The sequence below is a fragment of the Lonchura striata genome, chromosome 18, assembly GCF_050655825.1.
Source record: "Lonchura striata isolate lonStrDom1 chromosome 18, ASM5065582v1, whole genome shotgun sequence".
Taxonomy (NCBI): Eukaryota; Metazoa; Chordata; class Aves; order Passeriformes; family Estrildidae; genus Lonchura; species Lonchura striata.
In genome coordinates this window covers 12,904,312-12,927,347 of record NC_140720.1, presented here as the reverse complement: position 1 = coordinate 12,927,347, position 23,036 = coordinate 12,904,312, and the positions used below count along the sequence as shown (strand labels likewise).

The following is a 23,036-nucleotide window of genomic DNA, read 5'->3' as shown; positions in this document are numbered from 1 at the left end:
CAGAGAGTAATTTTTACGCCCTGGAGCTCATTCATAGGCTTCATTCTGGGTTTGGGTGGTTGGCACGTGAAAGGATGAGGGCCAAAGGCTGGGCATGGAAATCCCCAGACCCTGTATCTGACAGAATTACTCACTGTTTGCTCACTCTTTACTCACAGTTTTCTCCAGCAGTGCATGGGCAGCTCTGGATGAGCGGTGTGCCCAGCCTCAGGCAGTGCCAAACCCACAGTGGGTGCCTGTGTGTGTGAGGAGGAGGAGGGCTGGGAGGGAGGAAGGAAGGGAGGTGGAGAAGCCTCACTGCTCCAAGGCCAGGCTGGAGATGGAGCAGAGAAGGGGGTGAAGCACAAATGACAATTGTGCAGGACTGAGCCCTGCAGAGACAGCTGCTGCACCCCAGTTCCTCCAGTGGGCTCTCCCCACCTGCAGCTCCCTGGAACCTTCCCTTCCGTCCCTCCCATCTTTATTTCATCTGATTAACAAAAAATTCTTCACTCAGCAGAGACACTGGAGCACAGCCTACGGGCTGGGAGAGGAAGGAGGAAATAGCTGCAGCTTGGCAGCTCCCTGCCTTGGGATGGATCCAACAGGAGCATGGGAGCTCACATCCACCAAACCCCAGCGCTCTGCCAAGGCCACACAGGTAGCAAGGAGCCTGATAGAAAGTCAAGTGAAACATCTGGGAGCTCTTTTTTTTTTTCTTTTTTCTTTCTTTTTTTTAAATTTCTTTCTGCTGCCTCCACTGGGTTTCAGGGCAGGAACTCTCTGATCCTCTGCACAGAGGGTTTGCCAGAGCTCCAAATGCTCCCACACGAACACCCCTCCGTGTGCATCTAGGAAATCTGGGTCAGAGAACAGCAACAAAAATCCAAACCAAAATGTCAACTGATTTGTTAGAATCACAGAATGGCTTTTGTTAGAATTACAGAATGGTTTTTGTTGAAAAGGACCTTAAAGCCCATCTAGTTCCCCCCCTGCCATGGCAGGGACACCTTCCACTGTCCCAGGCTGCTCCAAGCCCTGTCCAACCTGGTTTTCCAGGGATCCAGGGGCAGCCCCAGCTGCTCTGGGCACCCTCTGAGTAAAGAACTAAATTCTGGTTCAAAAAACCATCAGATCTGCTGCATTTTTGCCCAGGGAAATGGTGGAATCACCATCCCTGGAATTGTTAAAAAAAATGTGCAAATGTGGCCCTTGGGGACATGGTTTAGTGGTGGACCTGGCAGTTCTGGGTTAATGGTTGGATTTTGTGATCTTAGAAGGCTTTTCCAAACTTAATTATTCTATGATTTTAGGAGGGGGAGTGAAGCATCCAAAATGCATTCAGTAAAGCTTTTTAGAAACTTTTCATTTCTTCCTGAAAAATGTCTTATCCAGCCTGGGAAAAGGAGTCCTGCCATGTAACTTGACTAATTATTCCCTAACACCAACAAATAGATTAAATAAATAATTTCCTACCAACACAACTAGCAAATTCCCTTTGTGTGAGCCATCCAGATGAGAAACAGTGACAGAAGTGAAATAAATTATTTCAGGAATTAATTGTGAGCAGGGAAGCAATGCAGTGTCAGTGATACAGGAAAGACACATGAAACAGGGGGGAAAAAAACCAAAAACAACAACAGGAAAATATAATTTAAACATCCACAGAAGACATGCAAATGCAGGCACAATGAGGGGCCTCTGGATTTTTCCTAATGAGCTCTAATGCAAAGAGGAAATGGAAGAACTCTCTTTTCCACTCTGCCCAGTTCAGAACCTCTGTGCTGGAGTGAGGGCTGGAGTGGGGGACAGGGAGGGACAAGTCTGCTCTCAGCCTGACAAGCAGGACTGATGGAATATTCTGATGGAACATTCTTGTTTGTTAAGTGAAACAAACAACTAACTCAGCAAAACTGGGATTTTCTGCAGAAGAACAGCCTGGATAAACTTGGCTGAGTGGTTTTGTTTCTTTTTTTTTTTTTTTTTTTTTTCTAAAAAGGGTTTTCAAGATGGTTCAGTATCTGAGGCCATTTATTTTTTGAAATAGAAAATCCAGTTTTCTACTCCGTAATACTTTTCATTTTGAATTGTAAGCTAAATATTCCATGAATGGGACTTCTCTGCTGAAGGTTTGGGAGAATTGAAACCAAATGTTTGAAAATTATCTATTCAAAAGGACTTGGCTTGACTCGACTCAGACAACTGTTGCTTTTTTAAACTATAAACAATATTAAAATTCTGACTGTTTATCCCCACATGACTTTGAGGATTGTTTACAATTTTTAGACATTTTTCAGGAACTGAAAACCTGTTTCTCATGTATATTTATGCTGGCAGCTGCTATCAAAAGGACAGCTCAGCTCCTCGAAAAGTGGAAGCATATGACAATTTTCTCCTCAGTGAAGCTGGTAAAATATGGGGTGTCAGAGCAGGATGAATTTCCCAGGCTAGTGGGATGTTTGGCTGTCCAGGCAGTGGTTGCAGGCTCCTTGGTGGCATTGCCCTCTGGAGTGACAATGCCCAGGGTACAACAAGCACCACGAGCCCCTCCTGCCCCCCTGCCCTCCCCATCCAGGGCACATCGTGTCTGACAGGGGTTCAGGTGGTTCTGACATCACACTCTGACTTTGGATGCCCATTCCCTGCAATCCCAAATCCCTGTGGCTGCCCCATCCCTGGAAATGTCCAAGGCCAGGACTTGGAGCAGCCAGGGATGGTGGAAGGTGTCCCTGCCCATGGCAGGGGGTGGAATGAGATGGGCTTTAAGGTCCCTTCCCACCCAAACCATTCTGGGATCTGTTGTGGAATGCTGCATCCGGGACAAAGCTCTGCTGGGAAAAGATCAGTTCTGCCATTTACAAGCTTTTCTAAGCTGGTGAGAGCCCAGCTCTGATCCCAGATGGGTATGTGCAGTCCTTCACTACATCAGCAGCATCTTCCAGACACGGGGGTCACTGCAGGTCAGGGAGAGCTCACATCTTGCTCACTCAGATGTACAGGGTTAATATCCAATTTATACAGGCAGAGCTGGCCGTGCCCTGAGCCCCAGCAGCTCCCAGGAGATGTCATACAAATAATTTCTTCATTTCACCTTGAATCTTCCCGTTGTGGAAAAATGGAGTTTGGTCTCTGGACAATACTGGGTTTGAGTCAAAGGAAAGGGGAGCAGTGAGGGGGTTTCTAAGTCATGGTGTATCATTGCTATTGGTTTTGCTTTTATAATTCCCATGGTTTTATCTTTTATAATTCCTATTATTCCTTTGTCTTTTTACCATTCCTATGGTGGGTGGGGATGTGCCCCTAAATTGCAGTTCTTGGACTGTAGGGCCAACAGCCCTGTCAGAACTTAACAGAGCTGATGAAAACCCAGTAGGGAAATGGCTGCTGGCATTCCCTCAGGTCTGGTGATGCTGCTGGGAGCCCTGGTGGGATGTTCTCTCTGCCTCCCCCAGCCTGCCCCTGCTCAGGGCACAGACAGCACTGCACATCCCAAAGCCGTGGATCCCAGGAAAGCATTGGCAGAGCCCTGGAGAGTGAGCAGAAAGGTGAATAATTCAATTGGTGACTGTGTTTGCCCTGTCAATAGGATGCATTTGGCCTCTTCCCTCTGTGCTCTGAAACCTGTCCTGCTCAGAACGTTCTCACTCCACTGCCATCTCCTGTGTGCCCAGCAGCGAGCTGGATGGAAAATCTATTGATTCTCTTCCATCAGCCTGTACCAGGGAAGGTAAGAGCTCTCCAGCCAGCACATCTCATTTCCTTCAGATTGCTGCTCACACGCCCTAAAGCACAGCAGGTGGTGGGAGAACAAAAGAAATCAGCTGGAGAAACTCTGGCCAAGCAAGTCTAACCTACAGCCTCACCACTGCCTCAGCATTCATGGAGAAACTCAGAGAGGCTGGCGTGCCTGCGAGGAAGGACCTTCCTTTTCCAGGGCTGATCTCCATTTCCAGGAGCTGATCTCCATTTCCAGCAGCTGATCTGCTTTTCCAGGAGCTGATCTCCATTTCCAGGGTGCTGATCTTAATTTCCAGGAGCTGATCTCCATTTCCAGGAGCTGATCTCTATTTCCAGGGCTGATCTCCATTTCCAGGGCTGATCTCCACTTCCAGGGCTGATCTCCATTTCCAGAAGCTGATCTCCATTTCCAGGGCTGATCTCCACTTCCAGGGCTGATCTCCATTTCCTGGGAGCTGATCTGAGCTGCAGGGACACATTTGTGGGGCTGACAAGCAACATTTGCAGTTCCTGTGCTGCACTGAGGACCCTGGGGAACGCTCACACCAGCGAATTTGGCCTCCAGAAGTCACACAGCTGTCTGAAGAACCACGACACCACGATGGCCATTATTATTCCTAATTAGCCATGTGGAAATGCAGGTGCTGGGTCTTTCCTGAGGGGTTTTGCTTGGCTTCCAGCAGCTTTCCCCACGAGCCAGGCCAGGTCAGGGGCCAGGCTGTGTGTGTTGGTGTGATGTTGGATTTCTCCTGCAGCTTCACACCCCGATGGGTGAGGATCCAGAGCTGTGTCCATGAGTGCTGAGCCCGAGGGCAGTGCTGGAGACAGGCAGAACATGAAGAAGGTATAACTCTTCACAAAAGCCATGGCTGGCCAATATTTTAGGTAATAAATGCTGTGAACTGAGGAATGCAGCCTTGTTACTGAGCAGAATTAATTCTGCACATTGCCTTCTCCAGAGTTTTCTGCCCAGGTGTCGATGACTTCTTACCACCACATCGATATTTCTGTATTTCAGCAAAATTCCCCACTTCTAATCTGGAAAGTCCTTTCTGGGTGGAGTGCAAACCCCAGATTGTTAACTCCGGATAACCATAATTAAAAGAAAATAAAATCAAAGGTGCTCAGAAAAGAAATGGAAAATTTTTCTGTGGAAGCCCAAAGATTATATTAAACTTCAGTGGTTTAATAAAATATTATGAAGTTTGGGAGCATATTTTCCCTGGGACTTAATCTGTTTATACATCTAAAAAAGTAAATAGAATATCATTTTACTTGACCACACAGCAAACCTGATACAGGGGGGCTTCTCCACTGTATATATTTCTTGAGGAATTCCTTTCCCCTCGGGTTTCACACGCTGTGAGCTGGGACCATTCCTGAGCTACCCAGGTCAGGGGAAGCAGGAATTCTTCCATCTCAGTGGAGAAATGCTGGGGACGTGGCAGGGCCAGGGACAGCAGAGGGGTGAACATTGGGGGAGACAGGGAGACCTGAAATTTTGAGGATTTTTGCAATTTAAAGAAAGGAATTTTTTCAATTTCAAGCATTGACCTTGATGTGGTGGAAAACAAGAGGTCATGGGAACAATGCCAGTGATGCCACTGGGGAGTTCACAGAAGGCAGAGCCATGGAGTGAGTTAGGTTTAGGAGACTAAAATCAGACACAAATGGGTAACTTTGTGGTATCCCCCTTTTTTCATAAACCTTCCCCCTCGTTCCAGGTTGCTGCCACCAGCAAAAAGAGAGCACAGCCTCTCAGTACCCGTAAACTTTATTAAATGTGTGCTTTTTCATTCTTAAATTAATTTTTTTTTTTTTCATACTGAAATAGCACCAAAGGAAGAAGGATGACAGTATCACCAAGTGAAGGGGAGGGAGGAGAGAAAACCCAGAAACTGCTGTCTACAACCAAGGAATGTTTCAATGGTTAGGAAAATGGGCAATATTTCCCCTTCATCTGGAGACTTGATGCTGTGAAGTGTGAAGTGTGTATGTGGGAGAACTGAGAATCAGTGCAAGAATCACCCTGGAATCAGTGCAAGAATCACCTTTCAGGGTAGGAAAGGCCAAAATATTGCTGGAAAATTCTTAGTGCCGCACCCAAAGGCCACCCTGACACCAGGCAGAGGAGTGTCACACACTGATCTCCAGGGCACCCTGGTGAATAAACTCCTTTTAGCTGTGCAGATCATTGAGTGGCAGCAGTTCCACAGCAGCTGATAAAATTCCCCACGGCACAAAATCAGCACCAAGGATACCAGGGGCACAGCAGCCCCATCCCAGCCCTTCCAGGAATGGCAGTGATGGATTTCACGGCAGCACAAAGACCTGGTATTGCCTTGCCAAACTGCACTGGTAAAGAAAACCCCATTTCTCTGTGTTTTTCAGTTGAAACAGAGAGCAAAGAGCTTCCCCATCCTCCAGGTTTGGCTGAAAGCTGTTGCTGATGGGTTAAAGGGAGATCTCACCTTCTGTGACTTTCTGAACTCCTCGAGCCTGTGCCAAAGCATGTCAAGAGCAATGGGGGAAAAATTATTTTTGAGGACTGTGGGGCAATCCTGGTGCTCAGCACACCCAAGGCCATGCTCCTGGTGGTCCAGGAGAGCTCTGGTGCCATTTGTGGCTGTGTGTCTCCTCAAAGATCATGGAACCATGGGATGGTTTGGATTGGAAGGCACCACGAAGCTGATCTCATTCCAGGGAAACCTTCCACCATCCCAGGTTGCTGCAAGTCCAGTCTGTCCTTGGACACTTCCAGGGATGGGGAATCCACCACCTTGGGCAGCCCAGGCCTCACCTCCCTCATTGTATGAAATTTCTTTATGATCAATTTGGCGCTTGATGCTGACAGGATGCCTTGTAAAGGTTGGTGTGGGTTCTTAAATCCAAAATTTGGATTTGTTCTAAAATCCAAATGTTGCATCGCATATAAGCCTGAACTTCATCAATGTCTCATGGCAGATTTGATTATTGAGACCAGAAGCATTTTAATGACCTAATTATTTTCTCATAGTTAATGTTTTGATTTTTCTTCCTCTTTCTTTTTAAATAAAAACACTCTTTTATTTATAGCTACTCTTGATTTCCCCTCCAATACACGTGCTCAGCGCTGCAGGCCCAGAAGGGATGTGGTTTTCAATAGTTTACCTCCAATTCTTCTTAGGTTAAAATAATCTAAACTTCATGGCTGGATTTTCAAATAAGCCTAAAGAGTTTAGAGGCTTAAATGCTATTAGAGTTCAAAGCAATTTGGTTGCCTGACCTCTTTTTAAAAGCCATTGTTCATATGTGGAGGGATTTTCAGAACTACTTATGGGCCAGATCAAAACCAATCAATCACAGTCCCAGATCCCTAAATAGCTTTACAAGGTGTGCAACAAGGTATTCAAACCCCTGGAAATGAGAGGGGGTAAAACACTGAAGCATTTAGGGGAAAGTATTCCTAAGTGGCTGAGCTTGATGTGCTGGGAAGAGTTTTTAAAGGCACATTTGATGGGCTTGTGCACATATCAGGGCTCTCCTGATTTAATGGCAGGGATTTGGTGGCAGGTGCAGATATTCAGCTGTAAAAAATGCTTGGTATTGCTGCAGCTTGTGCAATATGGGGAGACCAGTCTGTGGCCCTATAAAGCTGCTTTATGGTAGTGCAAATGTGACTGTATGGGAGAAAATAGCAATATAATTATATTGATTTTTTAAAACATCACACTCGTAAGTGATGTTTATATTTGTCTGCTGGTTTTGGCTGGGGTGGAGTTCATTCTGTTCCTAGGACTGTGGTTTGGATTTGTGCTGGGAACAGTCCTGATAACCCAGGGATGTTTTCACTGTGGCTGAGCAGTTCTTGCACGAGCATCAAGGCTTTTGCTTCTCCTCCAGTGAGGAGGCTGGGGATGCACAAGGAGCTGGGAGGGGACACAGCCAGGACAGCTGAGCCTGATGGGAGCAATATGGCTCTGGATATTCCAGACCACATGGCATCATGCTCAGCATATCAAAGTGGGCAAAGAATGAAGCAGGAAACTTTTGGAGCGATGGTGTTTGTGTTCTCAAGTCACCATTCCAAATGTGAGGAGCCCTGCTGTCCTGGGGATGAGCATCTGAGCACCCACGGGAAGCCTGAAATTAATGACTTCATTTGCTTTGCTTGTGTGTGTAGCTTTTGCTTTACCTATTAAATTGTCTTTATCTCAACCCACAGGTTTCCTTAGATTTACTCTTCCAATTCTCCCCCCATCTCACCTGTGGAGTGAGTGAGTGGGGCTGAGATCCCAGCTGGGCTTAAACCACAATAACTTGTCAGACCACAATACTTGTCTGTATTATCCCAACCTTAATTCTCCTTGAAATACCAAAGAAATAGCATGTTAAAATCTTCTTTTCAGCTAGGAAGACCTCATATTTTGTGCCTGCTGGGTGAGTGAGTGATGCCTCATCCTCACTAGCACCTTGGTTTTTCCCTTTGAATTGAAGAGCACAGCATGGGCGGCTATCCATCCCTCATTCCTACCCCAAAAAACTTGCTCTTAGAATATCTGTCCCAATAATTACCTGCCATCCTTTTGGCTACACCTCATGCCCATTCTGAGCAGCACAGGCAGATTGCTCCCCTCCCCTCCTGTGACACACTGGGGAGGGTGATGTGACACCACTGCCAAGAGCCCGACGTTCTCCCAGCTTCTGATTTGAGCTGCAGATGCTGGGAGGGACCGTGGCCTCATGGAGCCAAAGCTCTGTGACCATCTCTGATCTGCTCCTGTCATGTCTTAGTGAATTTTGAGGGGCTGAGGGGAGGCAGGCAAGGAGAGGGACTGCTGGGGGTGTGTGTGGTGCCTCCTCCTCCTTCCTGCTGAAAGGTGTTAATGCAGATGTGGCATGGGATATTGCCACAAAAGGCCTTAAAATGGGACAGAAATGGGGGAGAGGAGGTAGTGAACATGGCACTGAGCTGTGCCACACCAGGACAGAGGGCTGAGCACAGTCTGGCTTTGGTGCCACCAGCCCATCACCACTTCTCTACCAGCTGGGGCATTTCTGCAGTGACAGCTGTGGGAGAAGCTCCTGGGGCCTCACGAGCTGAATTTTCCCTTGGGAAATGGGCCTGGCATGCAAAACCCTGAGGGTTTGTGTCTTGAGGGGATAGGAAGGTTCCAGGATCTTTGGGAACACAAGGAGACCTGTAGGGCTGGGAAGAAAGGTGGTTTAGGGCAGCCAGGAGAAGCTGCAGCTCAGCACATGCCATGAGGCTGAGTGGGTCACCAAACCCTTCTCCTGACTTGCCAAGGTGGAAATGTTTCCCCCTCAGGTGGAATTGTAACTTTTGATCCAATTCTCTTTGGACTCTGAAATCTCTGCTCTGCTGGGATTTTATTAATGTCCTTCCTGGTATGCAGGCAGCCAGTGAACTTCATCCCCAGCTTCCTTCCCAACCATATTCCTGGGGGATCCCCACAGGTTTGTTTTACCCCCTCAGGTACTCTCCAAAGCTGGGCTCAGGAGAGGAGCACTGCCATGTGGTTTGTGCAGCACCGAGGTGTAACTGGGCACTCCCACAGCTCAGAAATGCTGAAAATCAAGAGCCAGCAGATAAATGAGCCCATGGTAATAAAAGACTGCTTCACTAACAGATTTCTATCACTGAAACATTTCCACCAGCTAAAAAAAAACGAGGTAAAGGTTTTGCCTGACAGTTTTTAAAGCCCTTCACAACCTTCCAGCTCCCGCCATCAGCTCTCCTTTAGGAAAGAACTATTGTTTTCTCATTCCTCTTTCTGGACATGATTATCGTTCACTTTTTCCCAACCAACCCTTCCTCCAGTCTATTTAAGACTGGCCCAACTTAAAGCATTCATCCTTATGGCTTCAACCACGTGCACTGGACACCAAGAAGTTTCTTGCATACACCTGGTGGGATGGTGGGTCCCCCAACACCTTCAGGATGTGCCACCAGCATCATCTCAGCATGGACCTTCCTTCCCATCCCCAAAATCCCTTCAGATGAGCCCGCCTTAGGAAAAAAAACCCTTAGAAAAGCATTTTGCTGTCAGAGTAGCAAAAGGGATGCAATAGGGAGCACTGGTCTAGAGCCAGCTCCTGTGAATGAGGCCTTTTGACTACCTGGCAATTTTCATTATAGAGTCAAAAGAATCATTTGTGTTCTTTCACTTTTGGCTACCAAAATTATTTTCTCTCAAAACAAAACAAAGGATTATTGGTTTTGGCTTCCTTAAGAGGAAAAATAAGCTTGGCTGATGAAAGAGCTTGATTTAAAGGGGGTAAAAATAAAACAAAAAATTGGGTAAGTGGAAGCAAAATTCACCAAATGTTTCATGCAATAAAAAAATCCCCTAAGGGAACGTTTGGAAAGCCAAATTAGGTATTAAGCCACCTTTGTTTTATTGTCAAAAGTGGTGAGGTCTGGCCAAAATGGCCCTTGCTAGCCAAAACCTGGCTGAACTTTCAGGAAGACTCTGAGCTACCCCAAGCACTCGTGTCACTGCAAAAAACTTTGCACCTGTGTTTTTTTCAGAGGCAGGGCTAAACCTCAGGCTCATGTCAGTAGGATCAGGCTGTTGTTCACAGCCTCCTTTTTTGGATGTACACAGCACCTCTTCTCTGAGAGAAGAAAGGAAACGAAGCAGTGTTTAAAAAAAAAAAGGAAAAGAAAATCCAATCAGAACAAATCATGTTTCAGCACAGCTATTATTTTTTTTTTCCGTATTTCCCCCCCGCTTCTCTACTGATACGTAAAAAAAATATATATATTATATTATATTTTCCTTTTCTTAAATTATTTCTTTCAGCCTCAGTCCCAGCCGAAGTCCTGCCCTGTCATCTGGTAGAACTTCATGTTGAAGGGTCGGTAGAAGTCCCTCAGCCTCTGCACCACCTCCTGGTCGATGTCAGGGTGGGTCCTGCCTTTCGTCTTCCCCAGGCAGTGGGGTTTGCTGCTGCCCTCCGCCTTCTTCAGGCACGGGAAGCCCTTGGTTTTGTTGAAGTAGAAGTGTTTGTCCGTGATGATCCTCTTGAGGCCCAGAAAGTCCTGGACCCTGCCCAGCTCCCCCGCAGGGTCGCTGATCAGCCTCTCCCCGCTGACGAAGAGGATCTGCCCCAGGGGGAAGTGGAGCAGCCAGTTCTCCAGGTGCTTGGCGTAGATGCCAATCTGGATGGCACTCCACGAGGTGTCAATCAGGCCCGTAGTCCTGTTTTTGAAGGTCAGGCTCTCAAAGGTGGGGATGTCAGGCTTCTTGGAGAGCGTCTGGGTGTAGTCCGAGATGGCTCTGGTGACGGGGTCCCGCACCACCACGATCAGCTTGGTGCCCTTGCACATGGAGGAGATGCGGGCCGGGGCCTCCTTGGTGACGAAGTAGCTGGGCGTCTTCTCCATGGTGATCTGCCCCTCCAGCGTCCTGGGCATCAGGTCCCTGCCAGAGGGGGAACGAGGGACAGGTCAGTGCCAAAGTGCCCTGGGCAGGGGAGCTGGAGGTGGGCAGAGCTCTGGGGGTGTCCTGGGGATCGAGGGCAGGATGGTCCTGAGCCCCCTGCCCCTGGCCCAGCCCTTCCCTCCTTGCATTTACAGTCAGGAGGCCACAATGCTCTGATTCTGCAAACACCTGAGCTTGCCCTTGATTTCCCACTTCCTCTCGCTGCCCATCTACCTGGAATTAGACCTGAATTCACAGAATAATTCACACAGAATTCACAGAATCACTGGGTTGGAAGAGACCTGCAAGATCAAGTCCAACCCAGCCCCAACACCTCAACTCAACCCTGGCACCCAGTGCCACATCCAGGCTGGTTTAAACACACCCAGGGATGGTGACTCCACCACCTCCCTGGGCAGCCATTCCAGAACTTTATCAGTTTTCTGTAACACTTCCTAATATCCAACCTGTATTTCCCTTGGTGCAGCTTGAGGCTGTGTGCTCTGGTTCTGTCAGTTCCTGGAGAAAGAGCCCAACCCCACCTGAGCTCAGCCACCTTTCAGGAGCTGTAGAGAGTGATGAGGTCACCCCTGAGTCTCCGTTTCTCCAGGCTGAGCACCCCCAGCTCCCTCAGTCATTCCTCACAGGGCTTGTGCTCCAAGCCCAGATTCATTTTGCCTGTTCAAGCCCTGCCCTCTGGATGGGATCCCACCTCCCTTCTTGCAGTGGCAGGAACACAGCAGCATCTCAACCATCCTAATGCCCTACCCCTTTAAATTCCTCCCTGCCCACACTGGGGTTTCCTGCACAGAGGCTTACATTCCCTGGAATAACAGTGAATTCCTGGAGTAACAACACTCCCTTCCTGTTGGACAGGGGAATTTTCAAGGTCCAGGATGCAAGACTTTATTTTTTAGGATTTCCAAGGAGGCAGCAAGTTGGTGACACATAAAAATGTGCAACTTCAGCCTCCTGACCTCAGCAATTTCCTTCTTTCACCCAAAGACATCCCACGGCAGCTGCTTTGGGAAGCTCTCCTAGAGTGAAGTGGGAAGGGGCTTGGGGCTCAGGCCAGGGTCCATCCTGCTCCGTGGTCCCGAGAGTTTCTCCTGGGCCAGGATTGGGTGTGATTTGCTAAAGAGCCACAGGATTTGGTGGCTGGACACCCTGAGCTCCTTCATGTTAAACAAGGCACAGCAGGAAGGTGGAGGAGCCTTTGGAGCAGGTGACTCCCAGTTCTTCTCCCTCTCCTGCTCATCCCACTTGCATCCCCCCCACACATCACTCCTACAACACAGTAGGATGTCTCAGGTTTTGGCTTTTATATTTTTCACATTCTGTGCTGCTTTAGTGTGTGGGTCTGGGCTTTATATCAGGGGATGCTGAGCTCTCTGCACAGAGCAGGGAGACAAAACAATTCCTGCTCCAGCTGGGCACCAAGGACAAATGATCCAAATTTCAGCCCAGGAGCACAAACAGCGTGGGCTGGAGAGAGAAAAACAAGCAGGGTGGGACTGCCTGGGCTGGAGCTGGAATGGGACAATGAGCTCCAAGGTGCCCATGGAGCAGAACTGATCCCAGGGAGAGCCCCCGGGAGCGCTCGTGCATTTTGGGACCATTTTGGTTCATCTTGGCTGCAGCCCTGGTGCTGCCCAAGGTGGATCCATGGAGGAGATCCTTTGAATAAATCCCTGCTTTATTCTTTAGCTGTGTCCAGCCTCTGCTCTAGGCCTTCACAAGGCTTCTACAAAACTCCAGACTCCCACCCCCATCCTTGGTGGCACACCAATCCATCCCTCAGCACTCTCCCTCTCCACAGCTGATCCTCCCATGGTCCCGTCCTTCCCAGGGGAATGGGGGATGGATGGGGGGTGCCTGCAGCCCCACTGGGGTTCACCCCCATGCCCCCAGCAGCTCTGATGGCAGCTGCAGCCCCCCACACCCTGAGCCCTTGGCTTTGACCCCATGTGTGAGATGAGCTCCCTGCCCTCCTCCCTGCAACCATCCTGCAGCAGCATCTGGCTTGCAAACCCGTGCAATATGCCAGCAAAATTGAAGCCATCTATCAAAAAAAGCAACAAAGAAAAACCAACAGCAGCTAAAAACAGCAATAATAACCAAACCCCAGGCTGTTATGTTTCAAATGAGAGAGCAAGGAATGGCCCTTCCTAAAGGAATTCCCTCTGCAACCACGTTACGCAGGGGCTGAGCAAAGACATCTCCAGAGAATCAAACCTTTGCTGAGGGTTTCTGTCTGGGGGAAACTCCAAGACTTTGGGACTGAGGAATAAGCAATCTGAGGAGGATGAAAGATCTCTCATGCATCCTGAAGATGTGAAGGCAAAGGGAGTCACCACTGACAACAATGTGGTGTTAGAGCACCCAAGGGCCCTCCCTGCGTTCATGGCTTGGGATGAGCTGCCAATGGATTTGAGAACAAACACCTTAAAGCAAGCTGCAAAGGGGAAATCTGCCCTCTGTCAGCTTTTCCCTGCTCAGCAGCTTTGCTGCAGCTCGATTTTCCTCCCCAGAAATGTCCAGGGTCTGGCTGGGATCTGGAGCACCCCAGCAGTGGTGGGAAAGGAAGTCTGGCATGGTGGCAAGTGCTGTTTTTAAGGAGGTGCCACTGAAGGGGTCACTGCAGGGAAATGCAATAAATAATAAATAAAAAAAAAATTGCTGCCCTTTCTGAAAGAGCCCCACAGCTCTGCAATCAGCCTTGGGTCCTGTGGAAAAAGGTAAGGAAGAAATCTGCTCCCAGAAATGCAACACAGTCCTAGGAAGGATGAGACCCTCTAGATAGGGTGGGGTAGCAGGGCAGAGAGGGAAAATGAACTGTCTGAGGGGGCTTATTTCATCTCTGACTTCTCCACAGAAACAGTGCCAGAATTCTGCCTCCAGGAAGGAGCCAGACACGGTGGTGACAGGCATGTGGCAGGGCTGGCAGCCCCGGGGGAAACACAGAGCCTTCTCCATCATGGAGCTATCAAACAAGCAGGGCAGAGAAACTGAGGCACAGCCAGCATCGTGGCTCGGTCCACCTCACAGCCCCAGAGGGGTGTGTGCTGCTCCCTGGGCCACCAGCACCTCGTCTTCTTCTTCCCCCACCATCTCTCTTTTCCTTCCAAGTCATTTTAAGCAGTGACTCTGCAAGAGGAATTTATAAAAAACCCAAAACTCGCTCTCAGGAGCACTCCCCTTCCCCCACCTCCAGCCCACACTCCCAGAAGTGCCATTACAGCATGTTCAGGAGATGATTGAAAAGAAAGATGCTCTAGCAAGAGTGATAACTTGATGTAACCAGGAGTGTGTATGGATACATAAATTCCAAAATGCTGCCTAAAGAGATTAATTCCTCCCTCCCATGAGGCCAGCTGCTGAGCCCAGGGGCTGTGCTGCCCCAGCAGCTCTCACGAGGCTCTGTATTTGCTTTGATGAGCTGTGAGTGTGCATGGGAGTCAGCTGAGCCTCCTGCTCTGCCTTCCCTCAGATCTCAGGTGAAATCGATACACGGAAAGATGCATTTCAGGAAACTGAGAAAGATTTAAAAGAAAAAAAAACGTCCAAGAAAAGCTGTGAGACTGAGGAAGCTGAAAGGAGAGGGGCAAAAGATCAGAGAGGTCTGTAAGGAAAAAAGAATCACTCATTGTGTTGGATGTAAAATCAAACCCAACTGGCATTAACAGCAAAAGGACACCCTTGCCACTGATTTTAATGAGGGTGGATTAAGCTGAGCTTGGAGTAAAACAAGATCCAGGAACAGTCCTAGGAGAGGACAAGGAGCTCTGGGTCTCTGCTGTCCTTACCCATCCTGCTGTAGAGGCATTCTGTCTGCATAAAGACAATGCTCAGGGAAATTCTGGTGGTTTTGGAGGGTGCCCTGGTGTCCTTGTCCCTGGTGTCCCTGTCCCTCATGTCCCTGTCCCTGGTGTCCCTGTCCCTGGTGTCCCTGTCCCTCGTGTCCTTGCCCTGGTGTCCCTGTCCCTCATGTCCCTGTCCCTCATGTCCCTGTCCCTGGTGTCCCTGCCCTGGTGTCCCTGGTGTCCCTGTCCCTCATGTCCCTGTCCCTGGTGTCCCTGTCCCTGGTGTCCCTGTCCCTGGTGTCCCTGCCCTGCCTGCAGAGCCACGGCGCTGTGCACTGAGGGGCAGAATCTGCACACAAAGATGGGGCTCTGCTCGCCAGCCCCGTGCCCAGCTCATGTCCTCCTCCTCTCCTGGGCATGGAGAGTGTGTGGGTCACAGCTAATTACAGCACGCAAAGCCTCTGTCTAATTGCTCTGCTGAATTACTGACGGGCCGAGCGGCTGCTCTGAGGGCGGCAGGAGTGGGCAGCGCCGAGCTCACCCAGGTGCCCGGGGCCACCTCGTGCTGAGCAGTGATCCCGCTGTGCCAGCACCCCCTGAACAGGCTGGGAGAGGAAACTGGGCCGAGAGGTTCCCAAAAAACCCACCCTGCTGGCAAGCACATCTGGAGCCCAGCAGTGCCTAAGTGCTATCGACAAGCAGAAACTCCCTGGCGTCCTTAGCCCTGCAAGCCATTGATTTTCTCTGCTGGAACAAGGAGCTCATCGGAGCTGAGGCAATCACAGGTGGCACTACCAGCTCCTCTGGGCTGTCCAGCTGCGTTTGCAAAAGGAGTGTTTTGGGTTTGTTTTCTTTCCAGTGGCTAATTGCTGGTAAATCCCAGCCCTCTGCTACTAGGAAGAGATGAAGAGCCCCAGGGCTGTTGGTCACAGCCCCTTCAACGTGTGTCCATCCTTTGTATGGGAATGGAGGCACCAGCAGGCATCTTCTGAAGGATCTTTCTCTGCCAGGGTTGTGGCTGGGGCTGAGTTCATCAGCCATGGCTGCAGTGCTTCCCCTCTTTAAGCTCTTTAACCCAGCCTTAGAGCCCCTCTCCCAGTACTCCCAGTACTCCCAGCAGCTCCAGTGAAGGGGTAACTCCTGCACTGGGAAGGACAAACTCCTCCTGCCCCATCAGACCTGGACCCAGCACTCATCACCTCTGGTCTCTCCAGCACCACGTTACCTCCCCCAGGGGCAGCTTAACCCCAGCAGTGGCCAGAGCTCCACACGTAAGGAGCTTTGCCAAATTCTTGCAGCACCAGCTGATTCTTACAAGGGAGAAAATCAGGCTCACAGTGATTTCACCACATTTCCAATCCCATTCCCAAATGCAAAGGGATCCTTTATTACAACCTGCTGACTCCCCTCTCTGCCATGTCCTGCCAAAGGAGGATTTTCCAGCTGAGACAATGGACACGATCCTTTTACAAGTGCAAATCAAGAGCTCCCTTTTGGCATCCCAGCACGCAGGAGGGTCAGCCACTGCTGGAAGAGGACAGCAGAGGACGTGGCTGGACAGGAATTCCACGAACCCAGCACTCCCCTAAAGCAGAGTTTTGCTGGGAAGTCCTTGCCTGTTTGTCCACTGCATGTCTGCACCATGGAGAGGGAGCTCCCAGGCTCTTTCCATCAGAAGGATGCCAGGAGCCACAGCCTTGACAGCCTTCAGCCTGGACCTCACCTTCCTCAATTATAATCTTAAACCATCCAGTTTTGGCACCTGCATTGCAATTTTTATTTGTTTTAGAGATGTGCCTGTGTGGGCTGGGGTTTGTGACCAGCTAGGATGTGAACAGAGCAGGAGATGGCACGTGTTCTGAAAAGTTCAAAGAGTAAAGACTGAGGGGTGAGAAAAAAAATGGGTACAGATGGCCCAGCACCTGATATCAATAAATCTCAATCTCATTCTGAAGTCCTACATGGGCACATCCTCCCAGACATCCTCACTGGAGCTGCTGCTGGGTTTGGAGGGACCAGGACTGCACCTGGACCTGGGGGAACCCTCTGGCTCAGCCAGGACAGGAGGCTCAGCAATTGGGAGAGCATGGAAAAACCTCCATCCCCAAACCAGCAACCACCTCACGTCTCTCTCACTCAAGATCTCCAAGATGACACATTTCAGCCCTGACTAAGCAAATCATCTTAAGGAGGAAGGTTAAAGAACTGTTTGTTATTGGAAGTGTCTCCCTCTTTAGGTTTAGGGTTTTTTTTTGATAAATTAACTTCAGCTTCATTACTTCATGATATATTTCCCCTGACATTTAATTATACTTACACCAAACACATTAAGCCAATCAGTCTGAACAGCTTCTTATTAATATGCAAATTTCTCCTTTGAAAAGCCATGAATCTGTGGGAAAAAAAAAAAAAATCTCTACAGGCTTCAATTAGGCCCTTTTGGGAAGTTGGGAAGTTCCCTGAGAAGCAGCCTGGTGGCCCAAGGCAGGAATCCAGCCCCACAGACATTTCCTGGTGCCTGCTTTGGGAATGGGAAAAGAAAAGAGGATGCTGAAGCACCTCCTCAGCTCTGGAGCCACGAGCAGGAGAGGCTGAATCCTGCAAACCAAGGTGGTGCTGGCAGCTCCTTGCCATGGGAAGCACAGCTTGTCCTGTGTGCAACTCATCCTCCTCTGGGGCCAGAGGGGGAGGTTCACGTGGGAGCTGCAGAATATCCCCTGAAACATCAGCTTTTAGCAAAACAAACAGGAATCTGGTTCTCCTGGCGCCACGGGCAAATGGGACGTGATTTGCATTAGGCAAATAAATTGAACTACACAATTAACCATCTGCCCTGGAACAGATTTAAGTTTTGCTTGAGAGCATCACTTCCAGCCTCCCTTCACTCTCACATCCATCTGAAGGCTGCAGGATTTTCTGCTGGGAAACCAAGTGGGAATTAATGCATTGAATCATTCCTATAATTGCAGAGAAACATCACTGGAGGTACCACAGCCCTGGTGGCCTTTGGCCTCACGGATGTGTTTCCTGTGGATTACACCAATGGACAAACCACAAAACTGCTTTAAAACCTCCCAGAGCCTCCAGTTCCCACCAAGAGTCTTTAGTCACCAAACCAAGATGATTTCCTGGGAGCTGCTGAGTGCCACATCATCATCTCAAGAGGTTGCAGGTTTTCTTAAAAAAAACTGATTTTCTGTAATTTTTTTTTATTCCCTACAGTTAGACACCAAGATCAGAAATACATTGCAATCAGTGTACTATATAAATAGTCCAATTTTGGGAAACAGCTCTCATGAGCAATAAAGAAACCCAATTTACTATGCACTATAATAAAAATATCTCTTTTACCATATAAATCAAACCAAAGCGAACAGATAAAAAAAAAAATAAACTCAACCCCCCTGGTGCCTGCCCACAGGCAGGAGCAGACAGCCCTGGGGAAGGGCTCGCCTGCCCTGTATAAATATATACAAGAGCAAATCTGTTAAAAATTGCAGCCACCACTTTGTTTTCGAAAGGTCCCAGTTTATCCTTTGTCAGGAGGAGGAGGCTGGGGAGAGGTTGGCCAGAAACACAATCCTTTCCTGTATAAACACCACAGTCTGTGCTGGCTTTAAGTGCATCATATGGTCTATATTTTATATGTGTATATATATATATATAGAGAGAGAGAGAAAGAGAGATTTTTCAAGCCAGTCAGAGACATAAAGTGATCTTATATCATCTAAAAGCAACAATCAGACTTGGACTTCTGGCAGTTTTCCGTGCAGTCGTCCCTGCCACCCCCCTGCCCCTTCCTCCCAGCTGCTGGAGCACACTGCTGTCTGCCCCCATTATTTCTCACAAAGGCATATAAATCACTGTGGAAACTCTTATTATCTTATTTTCCCTCTGCTTCTCTCTTGTCTGTTTGGAGAAAAATTAATGCATTTGTCTCTGGAAAAATGTGCAGTCTCTATAATTCAGTTTTAAAACAAGCACAACTAGCAAATGGATAGACCTCTGTTAGGAGAGTCATTTTTCATGTGGGTAATTGAACCCTTCCCTTCGATTTTTCCTCTGGGTGTTAAAGACAACTGATGCCTTCCTGGAATTTGCTTACGTCTCAGAAAGGTGGAAAGACAAGACAGAAAAAGCAGAAGGGATAAAGAAGAGAAGAGAAGAGAAGAGAAGAGAAGAGAAGAGAAGAGAAGAGAAGAGAAGAGAAGAGAAGAGAAGAGAAGAGAAGAGAAGAGAAGAGAAGAGAAGAGAAGAGAAGAGAAGAGAAGAGAAGAGAAGAGAAGAGAAGAGAAGAGAAGAGAAGAGAAGAGAAGAGAGAGAAGAGAAGAGAAGAGAAGAGAAGAGAAGAGAAGAGAAGAGAAGAGAAGAGAAGAGAAGAGAAGAGAAGAGAAGAGAAGAGAAGAGAAGAGAAGAGAAGAGAAGAGAAGAGAAGAGAAGAGAAGAGAAGAGAAGAGGAGTCCAAAGCACATCTTAGAGCCTTGGCTGTCTCTGCAGGGTGATTTCTGGGGAGCCCCCAGGCAAACATCCCTGATGGGATTTTTCCAAAAGCTGCTGGAGCTTTGATTTGGACAGTTTCTCACCACCTAGGCTGCTGAGGAAATCCATCCCCATCACTGGCACAGTTCAGTGTCCTGCAGACTCATGGATCACCAGCCCCACTGTGTCCTGCAAGAACCCCAAGCCCAGATGTGGCCTGGGGACACACACACAGCCTGGCTGATGCCAGCAGTTCCATCCTCATGCCTCTTTCTGCACCCAAAACTCAGGGAATCTCCACTGCTTCCCTCCCACTACCAATGGCACATCTGCCCCCACCAGAAAATGGGAACCCAAACCACCAGTTCTCCAGAAAAAGTGCCCCAGACAAACAAACCCCCAAAAATCACAGCCAGCTTGAAAATAACCCCCAACCCTGGTGCTGGGGGTGCCTCTGCCCACATCCTGATCCCTCATCAGCTCTGGGGCTCGATTCAAGCAGACAGAAGCGAAAAGTCAATAGAGTGACACAATCACCCAGAAGAAGTCAGGAATAATTCCAGAAAGGCCACAATCAAGTGAGTGCTCAGGCCAGCAAAAACTATTGTTCCTTTGTCTCTGACTACATTATCTGTGTCCCCTGGGAGCTGCATTATTGCCTGCAATACATAATGCAATTTGCTTTTCTCCATGCCTGCCTCACTGCTCCTCAGTACAAGTGCAGGCCATGCACACTCAGTGCATGTGCTCCTCCCGAGGAAAAGCAGCAGGATGGGAGGGGAGCAGGGTGGGACCTGGAGCTGGAGAGAGGGGTGGTGGTTGAGAAGCTGCAGGCAACCTAAAGGGGAATAAAATGTTGTCTGAATGTTGGAAGGACACAGAAAAACCACTAAATGGAGGTGATTTGTGGAAAAAAACCCCCAATGTTCCTTCATTCTCCTTCCCTCTGAAGAAATGCCACCAAATCTCAGAGACTGTAAATCAGGACCTGGTGAGTGCAGGGACCAAACTCGCTAAATTAAGGCAGTAGAAACTGGAGGTAGAGAAATAATATTGGAAATAGGCAGGGGATGCAGCAGGCTGGGACCCAGTGGGTTATACAGCCACACCTGGGGAGTGCTGGACACACCTGTGTCTCTGCAGGGTATGAACTGGCTGCTGGGGCTCTGGGAGCAAGGAGATGGATTTTCTCCTCCCTCTGCACAGGTACAAGGATTTGCCAGCCAGAATATTGTTGTGGAGTCCTTAACAGTTCAGCAGAGATTATGGCAAAGTTTGGGAAATCCCTGTGGCATGGTCTGGACTGCTGGAGATGCTGTGTGTACATCTGTGTGTGTCTCTGTGCCTGCAGAGGGTTTTAGGAAACACCCAGACACCTCAAAGGCCCTCACTGTGCAGAACAGAGATTGTTCCTTAAATTATGCTGAGAAGTGACTTTTTTATGTACCACTACACATCTCCTGCTGCTGCATGGCCAAAAAAACCTTTATTTGTATTACAAAAAAGGGAGCCTGACCTCAGGCTATGATCTAAAATACATAGAGTCACACAAGTTTACTCTTGCAGCTCTTCATCCTTCCTGTGCCAATTCTTTGTCCTTTTGCTAGATGAAACTTTAATGGCTGGGAAAGGGCTCTGTATTTTCATTCCCAGAGCAAAGCAGTCAAGTGAAAAGGGGGCAAAAGTCTCCAGAAAGCTGAAAAATATTCTTCCTGGCCTAATCTGCAAATTCTGGCTTCTGAGGAAGCTGCACAGAGATGGACACTGGTGTCTCCAGCCCCACAGTCAAGGCAAGGAGTTTAGGCACTACTCACAAGATGATGGAGCAAGAGCTCTTCCCTGAGCTCAGCAATTCCCCCTTCCCCCAGGGAGTGCATCGCTGTCTGATCCAGTATCAGAGTGCTCTGACAAGCTTCAGGAAGTTTTAGTTTGCAGCAGATCTAAATTTCAAGAGTAGGGGGCACAGCAGCCAGCCCAGCTCTGGCTGAGCTGTGGGTCTGTGCCATGCTCTGCTTCGTGTCACAGGGAGGGATGTGGAGGCTCTTGTCATTATTGGACACAAACTGAATACACAGAAGCTTGGTAAGTTTAAAAGAGAAAAACAGCTAATTTTAATTTTGACTTTGCAATATATAGAATTCTAAAAGCGACAGTGGATTGGAGGATGAAATTGTCACTTCTCCAACCACACTGGTCAAACTAACACTCTATTAATTCTCTCTTCTCACAAAGGAGGATGCAAACCAGTCATTATTTACATGAACAGTGCATGAGAACTTTAGTAGAAATATGTAAACATCATCAGAAGGCTAAAAAAGTATTGTAAGAACTTTAAAACTTTCAAAAGAACTATAAAAGAAAACTTAACACTTAAAAATCAGGGCAGCAGGCTCAGGCTTGGGCAGTGCTGTGACACTGAGGCTGTTCAGAGTGAATACAGCTCAGTAATGTGAAAAGAAAAAAGAACTAAAAAGAAAGAAAGATGAAGTGTTCTCCAGGATACAGATGGATGAAAAAAAAACAATTATTGACCTCAAGTTCATAAGTCAACTTGAACCATTTGGATGCAGGTCAATAAACACTGCTCTTCCTCACCCAGCTCTGAACGTGGGCTGGAGGCTTCAGATCAGCTCCTGAAGATGGATCCAGCCTCTCCTGTTCCAGGGCTGCCCTGCTTAGCAAGACCAACCCTCCTTCACCATTAATTCCTCAGCATCCAGAGACAAAACCCTCTTCCATCATGCTTCCTGGGAATGTGTAAGGAAACATATTCTGTTTCCTTACATATTCTTCCTTATATACATGTAAGGGAGAACTGACTAAGGCCACGCTGACACTCTGGAGATCACCAGGGATTGGAAAACCCAGAGCCCACCAGAACAGTCACCCAGCACCCCACGGTGGGTCCCACCCTGCAGGGAACCACGGGGACCCCCGGCATGGTGGGATCTCTCCATTCCAACACAGAAAGCCACAAGGAATTTCCAAAAGGATTCTGAGCCTTGGGAGCTCAGGTCTTCTGCTCTTAAGCCACTTTGGAAAGCCCAGCCAGGACCCCTGGAGATGAAGATTTTGATGTGTGATCAAAGAGACCTGACATTGTGAGGAGGATTAATGTTTCTGCAAACACACGGTGAAAGCTTCTTAGTTACTCCAGTGGGGTTTTCTCCAAAGGGGCCTAAGGGAGTTAGGCACTTAAAACTCACTCAGATCCTTTATTTAGTTTGCAAATCGTGCACTGGAGCAGTGCAGCAGTGTGACCCCTGAAGCATTACTTTTCGAGCGTGTCTGCCTGAGTGAAAAGCTGAATTGATCCTGCCTGTATTGGTGGCCTCCTGCAGCTGCTCCTTCTCCACACCCAGGAGTCTGCCTGCAGAAACAGCTGAGGGCACAAAGCATCTGAAGAAATTAAACAAGACACCACACTGAAAGCATGAGGACTGTGTGTTCGAGGGGAAGCTGAGAGCATCATCCAGGTCTGATCCCTTCTGTGGGAATGCAGGGCTTCCCTCTGCCTGCCCTGGCTGCCCTGGGACCCTGGCAGGGCTCAGGAACCCCCCTGGACAGAGCCCCCAGAGACACTGGCTGTGATCTCTGGCCATGGAAAAGA

General features: G+C 48.5%; 1 protein-coding gene across 2 annotated transcripts in view; it reads right to left on the bottom strand.

Moving 5' to 3' along the window:
• Positions 1-5,473: 5,473 nt before the first annotated feature.
• Positions 5,474-23,036, bottom strand: part of LOC110474899 (heparan sulfate glucosamine 3-O-sulfotransferase 3A1) — a 30,404-nt gene continuing 12,841 nt past the window's right edge. Inside the window, exons 2-3 of one of the 2 annotated variants that reach the window (XM_085556917.1) lie at positions 17,265-17,339; positions 5,474-11,144 (exon numbers count right to left, since the gene is read on the bottom strand). In XM_085556917.1, coding sequence (XP_085413043.1) covers positions 10,526-11,144; positions 17,265-17,339 — 694 coding nt within the window. In that variant the 3' untranslated portion in view covers positions 5,474-10,525. The remainder of the gene's footprint in view (positions 11,145-17,264; positions 17,340-23,036) is intronic. The other variant, XM_021538693.4, reaches the window with a different exon arrangement.